We start from the raw sequence: 24,767 nt of genomic DNA on the forward strand, positions 1-24,767 counted from the left end.
ATAAGGTAGTTGTTGTGAAATTGTTAGATTACTTGTTAGATATTACTACACGGTAGGAACTAGAAGCACAAGCATTTCGCTACACTCGCATTAACATCTGCTAACCATGTGTATGTGACCAATAAAATTTGATTTGACAGGAAGGATGGTCTCGGGGTCCGAGGGTGTAGCCGCGGGGCTATAGCGGCGTGAAAGCGCATCCGGCTTGACATTCATCAGTCATTCAAATGAATTTCAAAATCAGTCATCTAAATTAATTTCTAAATAAATGGTATTGGCTACCATTTGAATTACATATTTCAATGAATTACATCAAATGGATATCAAGATATCAATATATTGTAATAGCTCAACTAAAGTGTGGCTGACGTCGAAAGCCACACTAATCGCACAGCCTTGCAGCATCCCCAACGCGTCACATGACCATCCCCCAGCAGATGGTTTGCGTGATGTCACATTGATTCGTGAGGAGAGCGCCTTTCGTTCGACCTGGAGAAATTCTGAAGGATTTTATCACAAGTAAGCTAATTCATAACTGATTAAATCTATATATGTAAATGTGAATTTTACAAACCGAACGATATCAAACAGAAATGCATTTTTTTAAATGGTGAATTTGAACGTGCCTGTCATCTTGCGCGAGTCCTCACCTTGAGAACATTTCCTCTCTGGTCCATGCACTTCAGCTGATGATGCGATGCGGCTTGGTATTGTTTAAAATAATAGTGATAGACCTACTGTACTCTATGTCATCCCAAATCAAAAGGAAGAAATTGCAAATAAGGTCAGTCGACTATTAATCGACGATGTCAGAATAATTCTGTATTTGCATTAGGCCATAGGCCTAATAACATAGACCTTCGGTCAAAATATAACCGTTTGTGATATAAACGAAATTCATTATTATCTATTCATAATACTCAAATGTTTATTCCAGTGACCATCAAACAGAGGTGCTATCTATTTATTTCGTCGTCATTTTGGTTGAAATATGGCTATAGCCGGTCATTTCAAGCAATATTTCAGACATGTGTTTTCATAATTTTCAATTAGCCTACATAATTGTTAGAAAGACGTATATAAATTCAGCAATAATATTCCTATCATTGTTCCCCGTGTTCACCGTTGCCTTCATCATATTATGAAAGATGCTCAATAGTCTACTGGTAGCCTACAGCAGCAGCATCATCATAATGGCGTCCTTGAGATGAAGGACAGTGCGGCAGAGAAAACGACATCGCTTTCTGAAATGGAGAGAATATTTGATATTTTAACGATTGGACGTAATATGCTTTATGTTATTTAGAACATTTTAGAAATTTATTAGAATATACCTAACCTATATGAATTATGTTCGGGTTGACTACCTGGGCAGCGGATATATGTTTAGCATCTTTAAGCACGAGTAGGATTTCCATTGGACACGGACAGTAAATCCTCATATCCGTGTTGACTGATCCTGATGACAGTCCTTTCACACCTGGAAAGAAAAAGGAAGCCATAGAATTAGAAGAATGACATACAGTACCAGTCAAAAGTTTGGACACTATTTCTGATCAATTTGATTATATTTTAATGGACCAAAAAATGGCTTTTCTTTCAAAAACAAGGACATTTCTAAGTGCCCCCAAACTTTTGAATGGTAGTCCAAATATTAGACCTACTGCTCTTGAACTGTTCAAACTAGAGACACACCAACCCAACTTTGTTCAGGCTAACTATCTATCCGTCCATCCTTGTCATTTTGCCCTTAATTTTGCCAACAGCGGTATTATTTTTTTTACCTTAAAGGGTGAGTGTGTCAGGTGGTCACCATGGGGGAACTGTTCAGGAGCGAGGAGATGACGCTTGCCCAGCTCTTCCTCCAGTCTGAGGCAGCCTACTGCTGTGTCAGCGAGCTGGGAGAACTGGGAATGGTTCAGTTCCGCGATGTAAGTAACATACCAGTCATCTATCTATTTAAAAAAGAAAAAGGATTTAACATTTATTTAATTAAACAGGAAGTCTGATTGAGGTCAGAATACCTCTTTCCCAAGGTAGACCTGGCCAAGAAGGGCAACTTTGACACCTGTTTCTGTTTGAATTTTTAGCTCAACCCAGACGTGAATGTGTTCCAGAGGAAGTTTGTGAATGAAGTGAGGAGGTGTGAGGAGATGGACAGGAAATTAAGTGAGTGATTTCACAATATTTTGACTGAATAAATTAATACATTTTATTTGACATATTTAATGTATGTATAGAGATATGTCAGCCAAGTGAGCCAACAATACATCCAATGTTTTTGAGAATTAAAAGCACAGTAAGTGTTACACAATAAAGACATTTCCATTGTGGTCCTCCCTATTTCTAGGTGGGTAACTGAATGGACAGCTTGGGCAAAACATAGCAGGGACAGTTCATATAATACCACATTAAGTGCATTCGGACCCCTTAAAAGTATTCAGACCCCTTGACTTTTTCCACATTTTGTTACATTACAGCCTTGGATTGAATAGTTTTTTGTCTCATCAATCTACAGTCGTGGCCAAAAGTTTTGAGAATGACACAAATGTTAATTTCCACAACGTTTGCTGCTTCAGGGTCTTTAGATATTTTTGTCAGATGTTACTATGGAATACTGAAGTATAATTACAAGCATTTCATAAGTGTCAAAGGCTTTTATTGACAATTGCATGAAGTTGATGCAAAGAGTCAATATTTGCAGTGTTGACCCTTCTTTTTCAAGACCTCTGCAATCCGCCCTGGCATGCTGTCAATTAACTTCTGGGCCACATCCTGACTGATGGCAGTCCATTCTTGCATAATCAATGCTTGAAGTTTGTCAGAGTTTGTGGGTTTTTGTTTGTCTACCCGCCTCTTGAGGAATGACCACAAGTTCTCAATGGGATTAAGGTCTGGGGAGTTTCCTGGCCATGGACCCAAAATATCGATGTTTTGTTCCCCCGAGCCACTTAGTTATCACTTTTGCCTTATGGCAAGGTGCTCCATCATGCTGGAAAAGGCATTTTTCGTCACCAAACTGTTCCTGGATGCTTGGGAAAAGTTGTTCCCTTAGGATGTGTTGGTACCATTCTTTATTCATGGCTGTGTTCTTTGGCAAAATTGTGAGTGAGCCCACACCCTTGGCTGAGAAGCAACCCCACACATGAATGGTCTCAGGATGATTTACTGTTGGCATGACACAGGACTGATGGTAGCGCTCACCTTGTCTTCTCCGGACAAGCTTTTTTCCGGATTCCCCAAACAATCAGAAAGGGGATTCATCAGAGAAAATTACTTTACCCCAGTCCTCAGCAGTCCAATCCCTGTACCTTTTGCAGAATATCAGTCTGTCCCTGATGTTTTTCCTGGAGAGAAGTTGCTTCTTTGCTGCCCTTCTTGACACCAGGCCATCCTCCAAAAGTCTTCGCCTCACTGTGCATGCAAATGCACTCACACACACCTGCCTGCTGCCATTCCTGAGAAAGCTCTGTACTGGTGGTGTTCCGATCAGCTGAATCAACTTTTGGAGATGGTCCTGGCGCTTGATGGACTTTCTTGGGCACCCTGAAGCATTCTTCACAACAGTTGAACCGCTCTCCTTGAAGTTCTTGATGATCCGATAAATGGTTGATTTAGGTGCAATCTTACTGGCAGCAATATCCTTGCCTGTGAAGCCCTTTTTGTGCAAAGCAATGATGACGGCACGTGTTTCCTTGCAGATAACCATGGTTGACAGAGGAAGAACAAGGATTCCAAGCACCACCCTCCTTTTGAAGCTTCCAGTCTGTTATTCAAACTCAATTAGCATGACAGAGTGATCTCCGGCCATGTCCTCGTCAACACTCACACCTGTGTTAACAAGAGAATCACTGACATGATGTCAGCTGGTCCTTTTGTGGCAGGGCTGAAATGCAGTGGAAATGTTTTTTGGGGATTCAGTTAATTTGCATGGCAAAGAGGGACTTTGCAATTAATTGCAATTCATCTGATCACTCTTCATAACATTCTGGAGTATATGCAAATTGCCATCATACAAACTGAGGCAGCAGACTTTGTGAAAATTAATATTTGTGTCATTCTCAAAACTTTTGGCCACGACTGTACACACAATACCCCATAATGATAAAGAAAAAAACGTTTTTAGTGGAAAAATGAAGATTTATAAAATAATAAAAAACTGAAATATTAATTTTACTTAAGTATTCTGACCCTTTACTCAGTACTTTGTTGAAACACCTTTGGCAGTGATTACAGCCTCGAGTCTTCTTGGGTATGACTCTACAAGTTGGCTGTATTGAAAACTCAGGGAGAAAAAGGTGTAGATTCACACGCAGAGATGTTTATTTCACCTTCGCAGAAGGCAGGAATTGTGGTCACAGGCAGGCAATGGTCATACACAGGTAGACAAACAGGCAGGTGAATCAAAACTAGGACTGAAGGCTATAACTGGTTCTCACAAACAAGCTAGGAATAGGCTTAGTAGAGTCAAAACGAACAATACCTCTCAAAGGCACAAACAGAATGAACTGAACTAAATAAGGAGTTGATGAGACCAGGTGAGTAACTAACACAGGTGAAACAATGAACAAAACATTAAAGACAGGGCTACGTTCAAAAACACAAAGAAACAGGGCTACGTTCAAGAACACAAAGAAACAGAAAACAAGGTTGACTTAAGAAAATAAATACAGAACCTTACATGGGCACATCTGTATTTGGGAAGTTTCTCCCATTCTTCTCTGCAGATCCTCTCAAGCTCTGTTGGGTTGGATGGGGAGCGTCGCTGCACAGCTATTTTCATGTCTCTCCAGAGATGTTTGATCTGGTTTAAGTCCGGCCTCTGGCTGGGCCACTCAAGGACATTCAGAGACTTCCACTCCTGCCTTATCTTGGCTGTGTGTTTAGGGTTGTTATCCTGTTGGAAGGTACTTTGCTTTCTTTCATCTGTCCCATGGTCCTGACTAGTCTCCCAGTCCCTCCTCTGAAAAACATCACCACAGCATGATGCTGCCACCATCATGCTTCACCGTAGGAATGGTGCCAGGTTTCCTCCAGATTTGATGCTTGGCATTCAGGTCAAAGAGTTCAATCTTGGTTTCATCAGACCAGATGTTTATCATGGTCTGAGAGTCCTTTAGGTGCGTTTTGGCAAACTACAAGTGGGCTGTCATATGCCTTTTACTGAGGAGTGGCTTCCATCTGGTCACTCTACCATAAAGGCCTGATTGGTGGAGTGCTGCAGAGATGGTTGTCCTTCTGTAAGCTTCTCTCATCTCCACAGAGGAACTCTGTAGCTCTGTCAGAGTGACCTTAAGACATTTTTTGGTACCTTTCCCCAGATCTGTGCCTCGACACAATCCTGTCTCAGTGCTCTACGGACAATTCATTCGACCTCAAGGCTTGGTTTTGCTCTGACATGCACAGTCAGCTGTGGGACCTTATATAAACAGGCGTGTGCCTTTCCAAATCATGTCCAATCAATTGAATTTACCATGTGGACTCCAATCAGTTTGTAGAAACATCTCAAGGATTATCAATAGAAATAGGATGCACCTGAGCTCAATTTCAAGTCTTATAGCAAAGGGTCTGAATACTTATGTAAATAAGGTATTGCAGTTTTTTTGTTTCTTATAAATGTGCAAACATTTCTTAATCAATCAAATTGATTTATAAAGCCCTTCTTACATCAGCTGATGTCACAAAGTGCTGTACAGAAACCTAGCCTAAACCCCCAAACAGCAAGCAATGCAGGTGTAGAAGCACGTTGGCTAGGAAAAACTCCCTACAAAGGCCAGAATCTAGGAAGAAACCTAGAGCGGAACCAGGCTATGAGGGGTGGCCAGTCCTCTTCTGGCTGTGCCGAATGGAGATTATAACAGAACATGGCCAAGATGTTCAAATGTTCATTGATGACCAGCAGGGTCAAATAATAATAATCACAGTGGTTGTCTAGAGTGCAACAGGTCAGCACCTCAGGAATAAATGTCAGTTGGCTTTCCATAGCTGATCATTTAGAGTATCTCTACCGCTCCTGCTGTCTCTAGAGAGTTGAAAACAGCAGGTCTGGGACAGGTAGCACGTCCGGTGAACAGAGACTTAAAACCTGTTTTCGCTTTGTCGTGATCTGGTATTGTGTGTAGATTGATGAGGGGGGAAAAAATGCTTTTAGCAATTTTAGAATAAGTCTGTAACGTAACAAAATGTGGAAAAAGTCAAGGGGTCTGAATACTTTCCGAATTCACTGTACATTGAGATATAGTATTGTTAAGAATACCACACACAGAATGGCACACAGATGTCTATTTCTCCGACAATGCAGAAACTCAATGGCTTAGTCCCAGGTCTGATTGTGCTTCTGCCTACTACGTATGTTGCCATTGTCAAGCAATTTGGCATGACAATTCCATAAAGAGTTGGCAAGAGATCAGAAACAGACTGGCAACCAGGGTAGAAACTCGCACATGTATTGAATATTACCTGGTGTTTTGCTTTCCAGGGTTTGTCGAGAAGGAGATTAAAAAAGCCAACATCCCGACTGTGGATACAGGAGAGAATCCCGAAGTCCCCTTCCCTAGGGATATGATTGACCTGGAGGTATCTATCCCTGTTGAATACTGCATGTCAGTAATATGACATTATGAATGTCATTAATCATCAACCCAAATTTAGCACAACACAATTTCACAGATCATTTAATCATTGTTTTTGCCTTATACTACTACTCCATTTACGGAAAAACCACATGACTTTCACGTGATCACATGTGACGTGTTTATCATAACTTCTTAATGTGAAGTTAATGTAATAACATGTGACAACATTTAAAGCAACGTGAAAACGTGATTTTCCACATGTGAAATCATGTGTTTTTTCTGTAAGGGCCTACCTGACAGTGAAGTGGAACTGTGCAGCAGTTCACCTGCTCTAGCCAATACCTCTAAGACCCATGATGACACTTTACCGGACATTGGCCATAATTATAGGATATAGGTAGGACTCATGTTAGGGCCCATGACTGTTTGTTATGGAGCTGAATAGACTATCCCTTCCATAGAAATAAAAACACTAGAACGGTCTGTAATGGGTGTACCGGCAGCCATTTGAAAGGTTTACCAATGGGAGTAAAGCAGGAAGGAAAGGCTATGTCCGTTCTAGTGATTTTATTTCTATGACCCCTTCTACCGTTTTCGAATCGCGCCCAATCTCATTGGTTGTCTCTGTTTGATTGTCAGGCCACGTTTGAGAAGCTGGAGAACGAGCTGAAGGAGATCAACACCAACCAGGAAGCCCTGAAGAAGAACTTCCTGGAGCTGACCGAGCTCAAGCACATCCTGCGACGTACCCAGCAGTTCTTTGACGAGGTCAGCGAGTACCTCCACTCCAATATTTTGGGCACGTTCCAGGCGGACTACATTGCAGATGCATGCCAGATCTCACAACGCCTGGATAGGTTTTTAACATATCAACTACCCACATCATTTGATATAGCAATTTGATGACCGACTGCTCAGTCAATGACATGGCACACAACCATTGATTGATGCAACATCTGTAATGTAGTTCACCTGGAACACAACCTCTGTTTTCCTCAATCTCTATGATCAAAAGTATGTGGACACATACTTTGCTCATCGAACATCTCATTCCAAAATCATGGGAATTAATATGGAGTTGGTCCCCCCTTTGCTGCTATAACAGCCTCCACTCTTCTGGGAAGGCTTTCCACTAGATGTTGGAACATTGCTTCGAGGACTTGCTTCCATTTAGCTACAAGAGCATTAGTGAGGTCGGGCACTGATGTTGGCAGATTAGGCCTGGCTCGCAGACGGCGGTCCAATTCATCCCAAAGGTATTTGAAGGGGTTGAGGTCAGGGCTTGGTGCAGGCCAGTGAAGTTCTTCCACACCGATATCAATAAACCATTTCTTTATGGACCTCGCTTTGTGCACGGGGGAATTGTCATGCTGAAACAGGAAAGGGCCTTCCCCAAACTGTTGCCACAAAGTTGGAAGCATAGAATAGTCTAGAATGTAATTGTATGCTGTAGCGTTAAGATTTCTATTTACAGGAACTAAGGGGCCTAGCCCGAACCATGAAAAACAGCCCCAGACCATTATTTCTCCTCCACCAAACTTTACAGTTGGCACTATGCATTCGGCAGGTAACGTTCTCCTGGCTTCTGCCAAACCCAGATTCATCCGTCAGAATGCCAGATGGTGAAGCGTGATTCATCCCTCCAGAGAACTCGTTTCCACTGCTCCAGAGTCCAATGGCGGCGAGCTTTACACCACTCCAGCCGACGCTTGGCAATGTGCATGGTGATCTTAGCCTTGTGTGCGGCTTCTCGGCCATGGAAACCTATTTCATAAAGCTTGCGATGAACAGTTAAGTGCTGACATTGCTTCAAGAGGCAGTTTGGAACTCGGTAGTGAGGGTTGCAACCGAGGACAGACTTTTTTACGCACTTCAGCACTCGGCTGTCCCATTCTGTTCTGTGAGCATGTGTTGCCTACCAATTCGTGGCTGAACTGTTGTTGCTCCTAGATGTTTCCACTTCACAATAACAGCACTTACAGTTGACTGAGGCAGCTCTAGCAGGGCAGAAATTTGTCAAATTGACTTGTTGTTACCATCCTATGACAGTACCACATTGAAAGTCACTGAGCTCTTCAATAAGGCCATTCTACTGCCAATGTTTGTCTATGGAGATGTCATGACTGTGTGCTTGATTTTATACACCTGGTGCATACACGGGTGTGGCTGAAATAGCCGAATCCACTAATTTGAAGGGATGTCCACATACTTTTGTATATGTAGTGTATCTTAACAAAGTGGTTGCTGGTTTGTAACGCCAGATTAAATTGCATCTTCCTCCTATCTCCATCATCATCATATTCCTTATGTTCCACAGATGGAGGACCCCGCCCTGATGGAAGAGTCGTCAGCCCTAATGGAGGGTAACGAGGGTGGCCGGGGAGCACCGCTCCGACTGGGGTGAGACACACACACACAATCACACACATGCACCGTACAGCAGTTTTCCCAAAGAAACCTCCAAGCCCTCGGACACTGAAATTGTCAATTGAAATCCATAGAAACCATCAAGCCCTGCTTGAACAATGGTAGGGGGAACACTGGTGTTCTAGGAGATGTACTTTTAACAAACAATACATTAGAGTACGCCCTATAGGGCACTTGAGCTGTACATTGAATGCAATCAGCTGTACAATACATACACCATTGCATGCTGTAATATTATTTTGTAGCCCAAGGAAAAATATATTCTAGCTGTCGTGGGGATAATTTAACTCATAGATGTCCAAGTCACCTCTTTTTGGCCTATAGGCATATACAGGCAATTTAAATGAAAGATGGTAGTCAAATCAAATCAAATTTATTTGTCACATACACATGGTTAGCAGATGTTAATGCGAGTGTAGCGAAATGCTTGTGCTTCTAGTTCCGACAATGCAGTAATAACGAACAAGTAATCTAACTAACAATTCCAAAAAAAACTACTGTCTTATACCCAGTGTAAGGGGATAAAGAATATGTACATAAGGATATATGAATGAGTGATGGTACAGAGCAGCATAGGCAAGATACAGTAGATGATATCGAGTACAGTATATACATATGAGATGAGTATGTAAACCAAGTGGCATAGTTAAAGTGGCTAGTGATACATGTATTACATAAGGATGCAGTCGATGATATAGAGTACAGTATCTACGTATGCATATGAGATGAATAATGTAGGGTAAGTAACATTATATAAGGTAGCATTGTTTAAAGTGGCTAGTGATATATTTACATCATTTCCCATCAATTCCCATGATTAAAGTGGCTGGAGTAGAGTCAGTGGCATTGACAGTGTGTTGGCAGTAGCCACTCAATGTTAGTGGTGGCTGTTTAACAGTCTGATGGCCTTGAGATAGAAGCTGTTTTTCAGTCTCTCGGTCCCAGCTTTGATGCACCTGTACTGACCTCGCCTTCTGGATGACAGCGGGGTGAACAGGCAGTGGCTCGGGTGGTTGATGTCCTTGATGATCTTTATGGCCTTCCTGTAGCATCGGGTGGTGTAGGTGTCCTGGAGGGCAGGTAGTTTGCCCCCGGTGATGCGTTGTGCAGACCTCACTACCCTCTGGAGAGCCTTACGGTTGAGGGCGGTGCAGTTGCCATACCAGGCGGTGATACAGCCCGCCAGGATGCTCTCGATTGTGCATCTGTAGAAGTTTGTGAGTGCTTTTGGTGACAAGCCGAATTTCTTCAGCCTCCTGAGGTTGAAGAGGCGCTGCTGCGCCTTCTTCACGATGCTGTCTGTGTGAGTGGACCAATTCAGTTTGTCTGTGATGTGTATGCCGAGGAACTTAAAACTTGCTACCCTCTCCACTACTGTTCCATCGATGTGGATGGGGGGGTGTTCCCTCTGCTGTTTCCTGAAGTCCACAATCATCTCCTTAGTTTTGTTGACGTTGAGTGTGAGGTTATTTTCCTGACACCACACTCCGAGGGCCCTCACCTCCTCCCTGTAGGCCGTCTCGTCGTTGTTGGTAATCAAGCCTACCACTGTTGTGTCGTCCGCAAACTTGATGATTGAGTTGGAGGCGTGCGTGGCCACGCAGTCGTGGGTGAACAGGGAGTACAGGAGAGGGCTCAGAACGCACCCTTGTGGGGCCCCAGTGTTGAGGATCAGCGGGGAGGAGATGTTGTTGCCTACCCTCACCACCTGGGGGCGGCCCGTCAGGAAGTCCAGTACCCAGTTGCACAGGGCGGGGTCGAGACCCAGGGTCTCGAGCTTGATGACGAGCTTGGAGGGTACTATGGTGTTGAATGCCGAGCTGTAGTCGATGAACAGCATTCTCACATAGGTATTCCTCTTGTCCAGATGGGTTAGGGCAGTGTGCAGTGTGGTTGAGATTGCATCGTCTGTGGACCTATTTGGGCGGTAAGCAAATTGGAGTGGGTCAAGGGTGTCAGGTAGGGTGGAGGTGATATGGTCCTTGACTAGTCTCTCAAAGCACTTCATGATGACGGATGTGAGTGCTACGGGGCGGTAGTCGTTTAGCTCAGTTACCTTAGCTTTCTTGGGAACAGGAACAATGGTGGCCCTCTTGAAGCATGTGGGAACAGCAGACTGGTATAGGGATTGGTTGAATATGTCCGTAAACACACCGGCCAGCTGGTCTGCGCATGCTCTGAGGGCGCGGCTGGGGATGCCGTCTGGGCCTGCAGCCTTGCGAGGGTTAACACGTTTAAATGTCTTACTCACTTCGGCTGCAGTGAAGGAGATGTGTTTTCGTTGCAGGCCGTGTCAGTGGCACTGTATTGTCCTCAAAGCGGGCAAAAAAGTTGTTTAGTCTGCCTGGGAGCAAGACATCCTGGTCCGTGACTGGGCTGGGTTTCTTCCTGTAGTCCGTGATTGACTGTAGACCCTGCCACATGCCTCTTGTGTCTGAGCCGTTGAATTGAGATTCTACTTTGTCTCTGTACTGGCGCTTAGCTTGTTTGATAGCCTTGCGGAGGGAATAGCTGCGCTGTTTGTATTCAGTCATGTTACCAGACACCTTGCCCTGATTAAAAGCAGTGGTTCGCGCCTTCAGTTCCACACGAATGCTGCCATCAATCCACGGTTTCTGGTTGGGGAATGTTTTAATCGTTGCTATGGGAACGACATCTTCAACGCACGTTCTAATGAACTCGCACACCGAATCAGCGTATTCGTCAATGTTGTTGGCTGACGCAATACGAAACATCTCCCAGTCCACGTGATGGAAGCAGTCTTGGAGTGTGGAGTCAGCTTGGTCGGACCAGCGTTGGACAGACCTCAGCGTGGGAGCTTCTTGTTTTAGTTTCTGTCTGTAGGCAGGGATCAACAAAATGGAGTCGTGGTCAGCTTTTCCGAAAGGGGGGCGGGGCAGGGCCTTATATGCGTCGCGGAAGTTAGAGTAACAATGATCCAGGGTCTTTCCACCCCTGGTTGCGCAATCGATATGCTGATAAAATTTAGGGAGTCTTGTTTTCAGATTAGCCTTGTTAAAATCCCCAGCTACAATGAATGCAGCCTCCGGATAAATCGTTTCCAGTTTGCAGAGAGTTAAATAAAGTTCGTTCAGAGCCATCGATGTGTCTGCTTGGGGGGGGATATATACGGCTGTGATTATAATCGAAGAGAATTCTCTTGGTAGATAATGCGGTCTACATTTGATTGTGAGGAATTCTAAATCAGGTGAACAGAAGGATTTGAGTTCCTGTATGTTTCTTTCATCACACCATGTCACGTTGGCCATAAGGCATACGCCCCCGCCCCTCTTCTTACCAGAAAGATGTTCGTTTCTGTCCGCGCGATGCGTGGAGAAACCCGCTGGCTGCACCGCTTCGGATTGCGTCTCTCCGGTGAGCCACGTTTCCGTGAAGCAAAGAACATTACAGTCTCTGATGTCCCTCTGGAATGCTACCCTTGCTCGGATTTCATCAACCTTGTTGTCAAGAGACTGGACATTGGCAAGAAGAATGCTAGGGAGTGGTGCACGATGTGCCCGTCTCCGGAGTCTGACCAGAAGACCGCTTCGTTTCCCTCTTTTCCTGAGTCGTTTTTTTGGGTCGCTGCATGGGAACCATCCCGTGGCGCTGGTTGTAAGGCAGAACACAGGATCCGCATCGCGAAAAACATATTCTTGGTCGTACTGGTGGTGAGTTGACGCTGATCTTATATTCAGTAGTTCTTCTCGGCTGTATGTGATGAAACCTAAGATGACCTGGGGTACTAGTGTAAGAAATAACACGTAAAAAAACAAAAAACTGCATAGTTTCCTAGGAACGCGAAGCGAGGCGGCCATCTCCATCTCTGTCGGCGCTTGAGTGGATGGTGTATAAAAAAACTACTGGCCTCTTAATAGGGACTGATTTCAATTAACCTTGAGCCAGGCATTGATCCATGCTTGATAATGTCAGGGCTGTGTGTGTGTGTGTGTGTGTGTGTGTGTGTGTGTGTGTGTGTGTGTGTGTGTGTGTGTGTGTGTGTGTGTGTGTGTGTGTGTGTGTGTGTGTGTGTGTGTGTGTGTGTGTGTGGATAGGCTTCCGCACCTATCGGGAGTTCCACTCAGCGGTCGAAAAATATTAAAGAAAATAATTCCCCTGAAACTGGCGACATGGAACATCAGAACTCTTTTGGACACTGACGATAATAGCAATAGACCCCGTCGGAGAACAGCTTTTATTGCTGCAGAACTAAGGCGCTATAACATTGACATTGCTGCCCTGAGTTAGACCAGGTTCCTGGATGAAGGTTCCCTGAAAGAGGAGGGAGAAGGTTACACCTTCTTCTGGTCAGGTTACCCTCTGGGTGGACAACATCAGCACGGTGTGGGACTGGCAATTAAGAACAGCCTTCCACCCAGCCTCACCGAAACAAAAGTGAAAGACTCATGTCTCTCCATATCCCCTTAGCCAAGATGCGTTATGCTACTTTTCTCAGTGCATACGCACCAACGTTACCATCTGAAAATGAGGCAAAGGACTGCTTTTACCAATCACTAGATAAGGCTAGATGGGTGACTTCAACGCTAGGGTGGGACAGAAAAACAGGATATGGAGTGGAGTGCTGGGTAGGCATTGTGTTGGCCAGGTCAATGAGAACGGCATGATACTCTAGCTCTATGTGCCGAGCATGATCTCATTGTCACTAACACCTTGTTCCAGCAGAAGAACAAATATAAAACATCATGGATGCACCCACGCTCCAAACACTGGCACCTGGACGACTACGTCATAGTGAGACGTTGTGACACTAATAACATCCTGCTGACACGTGTCATGAGGGGTGCAGAATGCTGGAAAGATCACCGTATGACACTGGCTAAACTCCAGGTGAGAATACTTCCCCCCCAATGTCTGCAGAAGTCCAGTAAGAGGCGTCTGCACTATATCCGGCTTGAGAAAGCAAAAGTAAGGGTCGAGTCCCGCCGCTCTCTCGCTGAAAGGCTGAGGGAGACTGAGCCTCTTCTGAACGCAGAGGACCCCATGGACCAGAAGTGGGCTTCTATTAGCTCAGTGTTCTATCAGGCAGCAGCCCACTCCATTGGCTACAAAGGTAGGAAACATCAGGACTGGTTTGATGAGAATTCTGACACCATCACAACCTTACTGGACAATATGCACAAAGCGCACAGGGCTACTCTCACCAGCCGCACATCTGCTACCCTTCACAAGTAATGGCATGCATCGCGCAAGGAAGTGCAAACAACCTTGCGCACTCTGCATAACAAATGGTGGTCGAAGGAAATCCAAATTTATGCAGATAAAAACGACATGCACAATTTCTACAACTCAACTATAGCTATCTATGGCCCGGGAAGTCGCTACATCACCCCCATGAAAACAGCTGATGGTCTGACTCATGAAGGACCAAAACCAGATACTGATGAGGTGGGCTGACCACTTTGAAGCACGACTCAATCAGCACACTCCGACAGACCACTCCATCCTGGAAGAACTGCCTGTCCGTCCACCTATTCAAGACCTCAATCATTTGCCAACCTTCCAAGAGGTGTTATCAGCTATCCATCCCTCAAGAACAACAAGACTCCTAGTGCTGACAGCATCCAGGCAGAGCTACTTAAGAAGGGAGGTTACTTCTGCACTAGAACGCTTCACCAGTACATCAGTGATGTTTGGGACCGGGAGATCGTCCGCTAACAGCAGCGGGATGCAAATATTGTCACCATCTATAAGAACAAGGGTGACAAGTCCATCTGCAGCAACAGCCGGGGGATATCCCTTCTGGCTGTTGCCGTCAAGGTCCTGGCAAAGGTGACGTTACGTCCTTCAAATACCTGGGCAGCATCTTCTCTGAGGACTGCAGCAACAACCTTCAAATTCAAATTAGGATCAAGCAAGCATCAGATGCCTTTGCAAAACTCAGACGCAGGGTCTTCCAAAACAGGGATCTCCACCTCCACGGCAAAGACGCTGTTTATCAAGCCCTCTGCATCACCACACTTCTTTACAGCTGTGAAGCCTGGGTCACTCAATCGCCACAACAAGCAGCTCGAGCGATTCCGCATAAGATGCCTGCTGCGCATCCTGGGAATCACCTGGCGCAACCATGTACCCCATACAGAAATACTTGCTAAGACCAACTGCAAGAGTATGGAGGCCATGGTCACCCAACACCAACTGCACTGGCTTGGGAATGTCATTAGAATGTATCAGGAGCGCTTGCCGCGGAAGATCTTGTATGGCCAGCTACATCTTGGCCTGCGGTCTATAGGGGGGCAGAAGAAGCGCTACAAGGACCAGCTAAAAACGTTGCTGAAGAAGTGCAACATCAAACCCACAGACCTGGAGGATGCTGCTTCTGACCGTTCCGCTCTGCCAGAGCGGTGTACAGAGGTGGGAGGAGAAGAGCACAAATAGACAGCAAAAACAACACAGACTGCATATGCCCCACCTGCAATAAAGTTTGTGGATCTCGGATTGGACTCTACTGTCACCAAAGAATTCACTGTTAACTCAGAAGTGGAAGTCATCCTTTGATACGATGGACAACCGTAAGCAAGTAAGTGTGAGTGCGTGTCAGTAGGTCAATGGCAGCATATGAAGCTGCCACACCAACAAAAGCAGGGAAATTGCACCAGGCTGAAGACATGCACCTCAGGGAGAGTGCGAGGAGCAGGCACAGGATGTACTGGACTCTGGAGGTGCACTGGAAGCCGAAGCGTGGTGCTGGCACTGGTGGTACCGGGCTGGTGACACGCACCTCAGGGCGAGTGCGGAGAGGAGGCACAGGACGTACTGGACTCTGGAGGCGCACTGGAGGCCTGGTGCTTGGGACCGGTACAGGTTGCACCGGGCTGAAGACACGCACCTCAGGGCGAGTGCGGGGGAGGAGGCACAGGATGTACTGGACTGTGGAGGCGCACTTGAGATCTGGAGCATAGAGCTGGCACAATGCGTCCTGGCTGGATGCTCACTTGAGCCCGGCAAGTGCGGGGTGCTAGCATAGGACACACTGGGCTGTGCAGACGCACCGGAGACACAGTACGCAGCGCCGGCGCAGGATATCCTGGTCCAAGGGGGTGTACTGGAGACCAGGAGCGCTGAGCCGGCACCATCCGTCCTGGCTGAATGCCCATTCTAGCCTGGCAAATGCGAGGATCTGGAATAGAGCTCACCGGGCTATGAATGCGAGCTGGAGACACCGTGCGCATCACTGCGTAACACGGTGTCTGACCAGTCACACAATCCCCACGGTAAGCACGGGGAGTTGGCTCAGGTCTAACCCCTGACTCTGCCAATCTCCCCGTGTGCCCCGCCCAATCTTTTTTTGGAGCTGCCTCTCGGGCTTCCGTGCTAGCCGTCTCCCCTCGTATCGTCGCTGTTCCTCCTGTGCTATCTCCACCTGCTTCCATGGCAGGGTCTTGTCCCCTGCCATTACCTCCTCCCAGGTCCAGGATGTCCTCCACTCATCTGTCTCCCGGGCCCAGGATGTCCACTCCTCTTGAACATGCTGCTTGGTCTTTTTATGGTGGGATCTTCTGTCACGTTCGTCATATGAAGTAGACCAAGGTGCAGCGTTGTATGCGTACATTCTCTATTTATTAAATGAACGCCGAACAAAAACAATAAAGAACAAACTAAATGTGAAGCTACTGGAGTGCACAAAGACAACCTACTGTAGACATACAAAAAAAAACTAGACAATAGAAAAACTAGCGTACCCACCCTAGTCACACCCTGACCTAACCAAAATATAAAGGAAACACAGATATCTCAGGTCAGGGCGTGACACACAGTGACAGAACAACAAACAACTTGGGCTCATCCATCTTTCAACACATTTGTTTTGCACTGTTCCCGTTGACGTATTGGGGTAAATGCTATTAGGCTGGTCCCAGATCAGTTTGTTCTGTAACAACTCATATGGTTGTTGTTATGCCAAAAGGACAAACAGATCTGGGACCAGGCACCTATGTCAGGAAAAATGTCACGACAACCCAGAGGGATCATGTACAGTGCATTTGATTGGCCAGAACCTGAAATATTTTTATTTGGCCCGAGCAGGTTTGTTGCTGGGGTGATCAGCCGGGAGAGGATCCCTACCTTTGAGAGGATGCTGTGGAGAGTGTGCCGCGGCAACGTCTTTTTACGTCAGGCAGAAATTGAGGACCCTCTGGAGGACCCCGCCACGGTCTGTCAATAACGTTTTAAAAATCTTACTTCATATAAAAAATAAAAAATAAATGTGTGTGTGTTTTGTGTTGTATGTTTGTTCTTATTCTCTACTGTCTTTCGATTCTTTGTGTATGTATTTTTTAAAATGTTATTATGTATACACGCCTGTCTGTGAACTGAGCACCTAAAAGGATAAAAAATTATTAAGTATAAAAAGTTTGTCAAAAATGTTTTTCTTTGACACACGAATAAAGATGAAAAATACAAAAACGTATACACACCCATGTTTGTGCAACCTAACACCCAATGAGCCAGGGCCAAAAAAAATTGAAATCTGCGTTGTTCAATAAGTTGTTCCAACGACAGTCACTGCTTGATTGGTGAGATGATTGACTCTTTCTCTCTTACAGGGCGACCAAGTCCACAAGTCAGTCTTCATCATCTTTTTCCAAGGCGATCAGCTGAAGAACAGAGTCAAGAAGATATGTGAGGGGTACGTTACAACCACTAGTCAGTACCCAGTTCGTCCATTAATTTAGCATTTGAGTGCTGTCAGAAATGTAGATATACGAGTTCCCGACACGGAAATAACCACTACAACGACCCTTTAAGTCGGGAATCTTGGGCCAGAATGATGATACCCGAGTTTATCAGTTGTGACGTTTCGTTATCTGATCACGGAACATTAATTTAAATGGGAATGTCTGTTTTCTAGTAAATCTAATTCTATGGTTACCTACAGTATAATTGTAAGTCAGTATGTGAACTGTTGGTTGTGTGTTCCAGGTTCCGGGCCTCCCTCTACCCCTGCCCCGAGACTCCCCAGGAAAGGAAGGAGATGGCTGCTGGGGTCAACACCCGTATTGACGACCTCCAGATGGTATGCAAGACAATGAACACATCGTCACTTAACCATTTACTGCAGTGTACAAAATCAGGGACACAGTGTTTTTTGGTTGTCAAACAAATCTACTTTGAAACCAACACCTCACACACATGGTTATGGGCTTTAAAAAACAAAGACACCATGTCAGATATAGAGTATGTATTCACTTTTGGGTTTGCATCCCAATATTACACTTTATGTACATCACAGATGACTGAAATATAACAAAATTGTTTGACATAGAAATAATGATGAGGCATATTAATAACATTCTACCCATGAGGCCACTAGAGGGAGATTTGGTCATTTGATGCTACATGTATCCTAATATGGACACCGTACCCAGTGGTAGGCAACTAGATTCAGCAGGGGGACGATTTTTTGCTGAGCAGATGGTTGAGGGCCGCAACATAAAAATAATTTCATACCTTAATTTTATTGAGACACAATTACATATCTATTATTTGATTTGTGGGATTATTTGTGAACAGATTTCCTAAATTCAACAAATTTTTAGCTGGTGATTTTAACCGTTTTCTTTGACCCAAAACTAAAATCAAAATATTATTTTATTACCCGCGAGACTTTTTTTTTACCTCTACGGGATCGGTGTACCTCCACTGGGACAGTTGAGGTAACGTGCGCTAATGGGATTAGCATAAACGTTGTAAGTATCAAGAAAATTTCCCAGCACATAGACATGTCTTATATGGGCAGAAAGCTTAAAGTATTGTTAATCTAACTGCACTGTCCAATTTACAGTAGATATTACAGTGAAAAAATACCATGCTATTGTTTGAGGAGAGTGGTTTGATACATTCACCTCTGAAGGTAAATAATGTACTTACATTCAGTAATATTGCTCAGATTTGTTATCCTGAGTGTCCCAGAGATAAAATGTAGCGTAGTTATGTTTGATGAAATCATATATGGGGGGGGGGGGGGGGGGGGGGGCAATGTAGATAGTCCAGGAGGTCCAGGTGGCCATTTGATTCATTATTCAGCAGTATTATGGCTTGGGGGTAGAAGGTGTTAAGGAGCCTTTTGGACCTAGACTTGGCGCTCCGGTACTGCTTGCCGTGCTGTAGCAGAGAGAACAGTTTATGACTTTGGTGACTGGAGACTTTGACAATTTTTTGGGCCTTTCTCTGACACCGCCTAGTATATAGATCCTGGATGGCAGGAAGCTTGGCCCCAGTGATGTACCGGGTCGTTCGCACTACCCTCTGTAGCGCCTTACTGTCAAATGCCGAGCAGTTGCCATACCAGGCGGTGATGCAAATGGTCAGGATGCTCTCAATGGTGCAGCTGTAGAACTTTTTGATGTTCTGGGTACCCGTGCCAAATCTTTTATGTCTCCTGAGGGGGACAAAGGTGTTGTCGTGCCCTCTTCACAAATGTATTGCTGTGTTTGGACCATGATAGTTTGTTGGTGATGTGGACACCGAGGAACTTGAAACTCTCGACCTGCTCAACTACAGCCCTGTCGATGGGGGCCTGTTCGGCCTGTTCGGCCCACCTTTTCCTGTAGTCTATGATCAGCTCCTTTGTCTTACTCATATTGAAGGAGAGGTTGTTTTCCAGGCACCACACTGCATGCTCTGAGTACATGTCCTGGTAATCCGTCTGTGTAATCTTCAGTGTTGCTTCAGTATTGCTTGCATCAAAGTGAGCATAAAAGGCATTTAGCTCGTCTGGTAGGCTCGCATCACTGGACAGCTCGCGGCTGGGTTTTCCTTTGTAGTCCGTAATAGTTTGCAAGCCCTGAGTGTTAGAGCCGGTGTAGTAGGATTCAATCTTTGTCTTGTATCGACGCTTTGCCTGTTTGATGGTTCGTCTGAGGGCATAGTGAGATTTCTTATAAGCGTCCAGATTAGTGTCCCGCTCCTTTAAAGCGGCAGCTCTAGCCTTTAGCTCGGTGCGGATGTTGCCTGTAATCCAAAGCTTCTGGTTGGGATATGTACATACGGTCACTGTAGGTACGACGTCGTCGATGCACTTATTGACGAACCAGATGAGGTGGTATACTCCTCAATGACATTGGATGAATCCCGGAACATATTCCAGTCTGTGCTAGCAAAACAGTCCTGTAGCGTAGCATCCATGTCATCTGACCACTTCCGTATTGAGCGAGTCACTGGTACTTGCTGCTTTAGTTTTTGCTTGTAAGCAGGAAAACTTGGAGGATAGAATTATTTGCCAAATGGAGGGCGAAGGAGAGCTTTGTACGTGTCTCTGTGTGTGGAGTAAAGGTGGCCTAGAGTTTTTTTTTTCTGGTTGCACATGTGACATGCTGATAGAAACTAGGCAAAACGGATTTAAGTTTGCCTGCGTTAAAGTCCCCGGCCACTAGGAGTACCGCGTCTTGATGAGCATTTCCTTGTTTTCTTATGGCCTTATACAGCTAGTTGAGTGCGGTCTTAGTGCCAGCAGCGGTTTGTGGTGGTAAATAGACGGCAAGAATAATATAGATGAAAACTCACTTGGTAGATAGTGTAGTAGAGGAAAACCTGGTTCAGTTTGCTTTCCAACATCGACCTTTCAGCAGGACAATAACCTAAAACACAAGGCCAAATATACACCGGAGTTGCTTACCAAGACGACATTGAATGTTTCTGAGTGGCCTAGTTACAGTTTTGACTCAAATCTCCTTGAAAATCTATAGCAAGACTGTAAAATGGCTGTCTAGCAACAATCAACAACCAACTTGACAGCGCTTGAAGAATTATAAAAGTATAATGTGCAGAAAATTTGCTAACATTCTAAAAACATGTTTTCACTTTGTCGTCGTGAGGTATTGTGTCTAGGTGGGTGAGAATAATGATCTATCTAATCCATTTTGAATTCCGGATGTAACACAACAAAATGTGGAATAAGTCAAGAGTGTGAATACTTTCTGAAGGCACTGTATGATTGTATGATTGGAGTTCCATCCAATCAGGGCCCATGAACTGTCCCAAATGGTTTGTTCCTGCCTGACTACGTTGCAGACGCCTGCATATCAAATAACCACATCATATGATACAGCAATATGATGCCCGACTATGCAGTCGATGGTGTGGCGCGTAACGATTGGTTGATGCGATGCAACGTCTTTCAGGTAGGAACGCCACCCTTCACTGTTACAAGTGAGGGAAGTTACCCAGTTACCCCTTGTTCCGTTCTCAGGCTTGCGTTTGCCAGTACATCATTCTTGTTTCACAGGGCTTTTGTGTTTGTGTGACAGTGTTGCATGCTAATCAACAGCATATGCAATGGCAATCATAAATTGTCCCGGAAAGCACATTTCTATGTGTGTGCTTGTGTTACACAGTCCCTTGATACTGTTGGTTTAAGTCGCACAATGTTCTCGATGTTGGGATGTGCAGTATCTCAGTACTAGTCGGTAGAGGTCTTTCGCCTCGTATAACAATAATGTGGTTCTGCTTGAAAGGGAAGACTCCCTCTGTCCTCCTCTAACCCTGCCCTCCAGGGGTGTCACCGTGCGCAAGCTTTTTAAAATAAATTAAATCTTAGTGGCCGTGTCCGAAATCTGTTTTTCCTACTACTTACTAAAACTACATACTGTTTAGTCAAAGTTAATACAGTAAGCAAAAAATATCAACATACTCGGCTCACCCTTCCTAAGAATGCGTCGTCTAATGTGCAATTTCATTGATAAAAAATTTGCTCACTTGGTTACAGTATGTCCCCTTATCTCATTATCAGCTGACTATCAGCTGTTGTCAAACACATGTGCCTGGAAAGATGATTATTTTCCTCAAAAGTGTGCAGCGAATTCTACTAGATGAAAAGCCGAAGTGAGTATAACATCCTGGCATTTAAAGCATACTCGATTTTGGAAATGTCATATACTATAAAACGTAATATTTTCGCATACCTAAAATGGCTACTATTTAGAACGCAAGTATGGGTATTTGGACACGGTCTATGTCTGAACCATCTGAGGCCTGAAGACTTGCTTTAGCTCCCCTGAGATAATACCTACTACCTAGGCTTAGCTAACACCATCTTGTTGTCTGTGCAGGTCCAAAACCAGATATTTAATCATTAAACTGCACCAACGACCTGAAGACTTGCGTTAGCTCCCCTGAAATAATACCTAGGCTTTAGCTCAACGGGCTAACAAAACCCTCTTTTCTCCCATGCAGGTGCTGAACCAGACAGAGGACCACAGACAGAGGGTGCTCCAGGCTGCAGCCAAGACCATGAGGGTGTGGTTCATCAAGGTGAGGAAGATGAAGGCCATTTACCACACGCTGAACCTGTGCAACATCGACGTCACCCAGAAGTGCCTGATCGCCGAGGTGTGGTGCCCTGTATCCGACCTGGACTCCATCCAGTTCGCCCTGCGCCGAGGAACGGTGAGTAGGGTCTGCAAATCAGAAGGATTAGAGCTCTGAGGCAGGAACCTCCCTTTAGTTCACTACCTCACTTCCTGTTGTTGTTTTGATGATGAAAATTCGGAATTTAATACAAGACGACAATAAGTTGCATTCTTTATAAACACCATAGAATTTGAGTTGAATAGAAATACTTGGAATTGGACAGTAATCACAGTAAAGGGAGAAATGATATTGCTAGATATCAAATACATACAGATTGTCATTGTGCAATCTGTTTTGCCAGGCAAACTAAACTAACAACACGCACAATTTTCACCAGTTCACCCAGAGGTCTATGGAACGTACTCTTTCTGTGCCCTGTTCTTATCTAAAGCTAAATGAAATTACAGGAATAGGCAAACGTTGATGTAATGTTATCATGTAGCCAAATACAACAGTGCTTCTGCCCAGTCTTTGGTCTGCAGAACTGACCTGGGGTCTGTTCCTTCTCCCATTACTCATTGGTCTAAGTGATGTGGCAACCTCCTCACTGAGTCATCTGAAAATATGAAAATGGTGTTTGTGTATTGGCTGTATCAGGTTTGTAATGGGCTTGCGAAGGTGAATTGGCATTTGTCAGGTAATTCTGGTATAGGATGAAGTTTCCCCTAGATGCTGATCTTGGGTCAGATTTGCATTTTCCTCACTAATGATTAAGGTTAGGATTGGGGGAGGGGAAGCTGATCCTAGAGTTGTACCTAGGGCAAACTTCACCCCATAGCGGTGACTCATTGTGGCTTGGTGTGTTTTACAGGAGAGGAGTGGCTCCACAGTGCCCTCCATTCTCAACAGGATGACCACCAAGCAGACTCCGCCCACCTTCAACAAGACCAATAAGTTCACCTCTGGATTCCAGAACATCGTGGACGCTTACGGGATCGGAAATTACCGGGAGATTAACCCAGGTGACATACAAGTCTACACTGTGTGCCTCTGTGTTGTTGTTGTTGTGTCTTTCTGTCGTTGTTGTTGTGTCTATGTATGCTGTTGTGTCTTTGTGTGTGGTTTTGTCTGTCTATTTTGTTGTGTCTACATAACTGTTATGTCTCTGTGTGTTTTGTGTCTTGTGTTGCTTTGTCTCTTGTCTTGTTTTGTCTCTTGTGTTGTTGTGTCTCTATCTGTATCTTGTTGTTGTTTTCCCCCATGCCATTGTGTTGTACTGTCCACTGAGATGTGTCTTACTGTGTGCTCCTTCCTACAGCACCCTACACCATCATCACTTTCCCTTTCCTGTTTGCCGTCATGTTCGGGGACATGGGTCACGGTGTGCTGATGACCTGCGCCGCCCTCTACCTGGTCATCCGAGAGAGCCGCATCCTCTCCCAGAAGACTGACAACGAGGTACGTCCCACCAAGAGCGCTGATGACATTGTGTGCTTCCGATTCATGTCTCCTTTCTCCTGAAGTGTGCACTCCTTCACTACTTCTCACAAACCTAAAAGCATTGGATTGGGGAATGAATGGGCCAGGGGGAGTTTCCACCATGTTTCTTATAACACTTAGTTCCTTTAAAGTCAGTGAAGGGATGTGAGCAAGTGCACACTTTGGGAGGAAGGAGATAATTAGGCCAATGTATTGTAGATTTAATTTGGCAAACTACCCTCTCTTGTACAGTAGGCTACATAACTTGGGGCAATTTAAGTAATGTTTTAGTGTTTGGTGTAGTTGAGTGTTGAATGATGGCTGGTACAGGCAATGACGGATGCAGACATTCGTCATTGCCTGGGTCGTGTTCATTAGGGTACGCAACAGAAAACATTTTCCAACGTTTTACAAAGGGAAATTAAAATGAGTGTTTCTTATTGGACTGGTCTACGTTTTTCCTCTCTGTCCGTTTTTTCCTTTCTGTGCCAATGAACATGACCCAGGCCAGTGCTCCCAATGTGTTTTCATACTCTCCCTGCCCTGGCAGATGTTCAACATGGTATTCGCTGGACGCTACATCATCCTGCTGATGGGAATCTTCTCTGTCTACACCGGTATCATCTACAACGATTGCTTTTCCAAATCCCTCAATATGTTTGGCTCCGGTTGGAGTGTCCGGCCCATGTTCAGCCCCAAGGGAGCCAACTGGACGTAAGTTATCCGTCAGTTAACTGTCCAACCTATAAATCCACCAATAACCAACCAATCACTCACGCGACTGCGCGACAGCCAATTGGGAGAAGGCAGTTCTTGGTAACAAGCTTTGACATTAGCTAACAACAAAAGGATACACCCACCACGGGAGATTTCAACAGCTTGATTGCTGTTTAACATATTGATCAAAAACAATACTTTCATTCCAGTTAATGTAGTAGCAGGGTCGTTCCACGAAAGGTGTCCTTTTTGTGTAGTATA

General features: G+C 44.9%; 1 protein-coding gene across 4 annotated transcripts in view; it reads left to right on the top strand.

The window, feature by feature from the left end:
- The first annotated feature begins 390 nt into the window (after positions 1 to 390).
- Positions 391 to 24,767, top strand: part of LOC109865978 (V-type proton ATPase 116 kDa subunit a) — a 43,064-nt gene continuing 18,687 nt past the window's right edge. For 2 of the 4 annotated variants that reach the window (XM_020454493.2, XM_020454495.2), the window contains exons 1-13: positions 391 to 519; positions 1,792 to 1,931; positions 2,091 to 2,169; positions 6,479 to 6,576; positions 7,215 to 7,343; positions 8,893 to 8,975; positions 17,046 to 17,172; positions 17,567 to 17,649; positions 17,943 to 18,036; positions 22,194 to 22,406; positions 23,182 to 23,332; positions 23,629 to 23,768; positions 24,340 to 24,503. In XM_020454493.2, coding sequence (XP_020310082.1) covers positions 1,815 to 1,931; positions 2,091 to 2,169; positions 6,479 to 6,576; positions 7,215 to 7,343; positions 8,893 to 8,975; positions 17,046 to 17,172; positions 17,567 to 17,649; positions 17,943 to 18,036; positions 22,194 to 22,406; positions 23,182 to 23,332; positions 23,629 to 23,768; positions 24,340 to 24,503 — 1,478 coding nt within the window. In that variant the 5' untranslated portion in view covers positions 391 to 519; positions 1,792 to 1,814. Of the gene's footprint in view, positions 520 to 673; positions 785 to 1,766; positions 1,932 to 2,090; positions 2,170 to 6,478; positions 6,577 to 7,214; positions 7,344 to 8,892; positions 8,976 to 17,045; positions 17,173 to 17,566; positions 17,650 to 17,942; positions 18,037 to 22,193; positions 22,407 to 23,181; positions 23,333 to 23,628; positions 23,769 to 24,339; positions 24,504 to 24,767 lie in introns of those variants that run through there. The other 2 variants (XM_031800008.1, XM_020454494.2) reach the window with 2 other exon arrangements.

The sequence above is a fragment of the Oncorhynchus kisutch genome, linkage group LG20 (genome assembly GCF_002021735.2).
Source record: "Oncorhynchus kisutch isolate 150728-3 linkage group LG20, Okis_V2, whole genome shotgun sequence".
In the NCBI taxonomy this organism is placed as follows: domain Eukaryota; kingdom Metazoa; phylum Chordata; class Actinopteri; order Salmoniformes; family Salmonidae; genus Oncorhynchus; species Oncorhynchus kisutch.